Below are 1,547 nucleotides of genomic sequence, written 5' to 3'. Positions count from 1 at the left end.
TAATAATCATTATATATCTCATGTGTCTATGATGCTCATGATGCTCATGATGAGGACAACAAGAAGAAGAAGGATGAGAGTATTACAACTAATGGTAGTATTAGTATATACGAGTTGTAGCAGTGTAGATATAACAATATGATATCAATACTATAGGTCTCCATGATAATGATGATGATGATGTTATAACCCCTACTATGAGTAACAGTAGTAGTACGGTGATGATGAGTGACAATGAGCTAGATAAAGCCTATCATAATCTGGGTATGGCAGCAGAGACTCTTTCAGTAGCAATAGGTCTTGAAGAGAAGGATAAAAAGTTAGGTAATACTCATGAATAGTAGTAATAATAGTCATGATGATGATGATTGTAGTAATGGGTGGTATCGATGTTGATGGTGGTCTTAGTAGTGGTAGAGGGTTAATAGGGAAATACCCTATAGGTTGGGAGGCTAGGATCATACATATGGAGGTAATACTCATTATGCTACTACATATAGGGTACAATGTATCTGATGATGCTGATGCTGTTGATGCTTAGGAAAAGGATAGGGTACATAAAGAGAAGATGAGAGCTGAACAAAAGGAAAGGGAGAAGAGGATATTGGTAATAATAACAATCATGATGATGGTCATGATGATATAGGCACGATATGAACTAGAGAAGGAGAAGAAAGCAGAATGGAAGAAGACTATGTTGAAGTCAGTTGAAGCTAAGGAGATTGCATCTAGACAAGTACACTTTAAGTAATACTACAATGTAGATGAAATAGGAGTAGGAGGAGGGGATATCATGCTATGTAGATGGAGACAACATCATGTTGCTGCTTCCAATCCTACTACTAGAGTAGTAGGAAGAGGAGGAGGAGGAGGAGGTCGAGGAGGAGAACAACACCAGATTGTTGAGTCTGGGAAGAAGGGGAGGTAGTAATACTGATACATGATACGTAGTGTCACAATCATCATCATTATTGAATATTATGGCAGAGTTATGGTAATATTGGATAAAAGGAGGAGGAGTCGATGGGATGATGATGATGATGACCATGACACAATACATACAATAGACGATAATGAGCATCATAATGAGCTTACTCCAGAGAACATACTCGATGCTTTGTAATACTACTACTACCACTACTATCCCATTATTATTATTATTATTCTAGGTTCGAATACGTATCAATGTTTGAAGGTGTACAGTGCGTAACAGAATTGAGTAATGCAGTAGTAGTAGCTACATTTCATACCCCACAACAAGCTCAACAGTGTATACTAGTATCGCAAGATAATGCTGATATACAAGTTACTAGAGCAGCTACTGCAGCTGTTACACAAGGTCCCAATGTTAGGAAGGTAATGGTAATAGTATTAGTGGGTAGTAGTAGTAGTAGTAGGTGTTAGTGAATCCAGTAGTAAGAAGAAGAGAAACAGAGAGGTTGGGTAGTGGAGTGTTGGGAAGAAGGATAAGAGTAGTAATACACCTGAAAGAATGGGGAGGAGAGGTAGATACCCTATCATCATCATCACATGCTGCTGCTCATCAT

At 38.1% G+C, this 1,547-nt stretch overlaps 1 protein-coding gene across 1 annotated transcript; it reads left to right on the top strand.

The window, feature by feature from the left end:
- Positions 1-224: 224 nt before the first annotated feature.
- On the top strand, positions 225-924 carry Pmar_PMAR022157 (hypothetical protein; the record flags this gene model as incomplete). The annotated part of the gene is made up of 5 exons (XM_002775835.1): positions 225-324; positions 375-472; positions 542-607; positions 647-747; positions 805-924. Coding segments are annotated over 5 exons (485 nt in total), but the record flags the coding sequence as incomplete, so codon positions are not given.
- Between the last annotated feature and the right edge of the window lie 623 nt (positions 925-1,547).

Source organism: Perkinsus marinus, assembly GCF_000006405.1.
Source record: "Perkinsus marinus ATCC 50983 genomic scaffold scf_1104296955306, whole genome shotgun sequence".
Taxonomy (NCBI): Eukaryota; Perkinsozoa; order Perkinsida; family Perkinsidae; genus Perkinsus; species Perkinsus marinus.
This window is presented reverse-complemented; position numbering and strand designations above follow the sequence as displayed.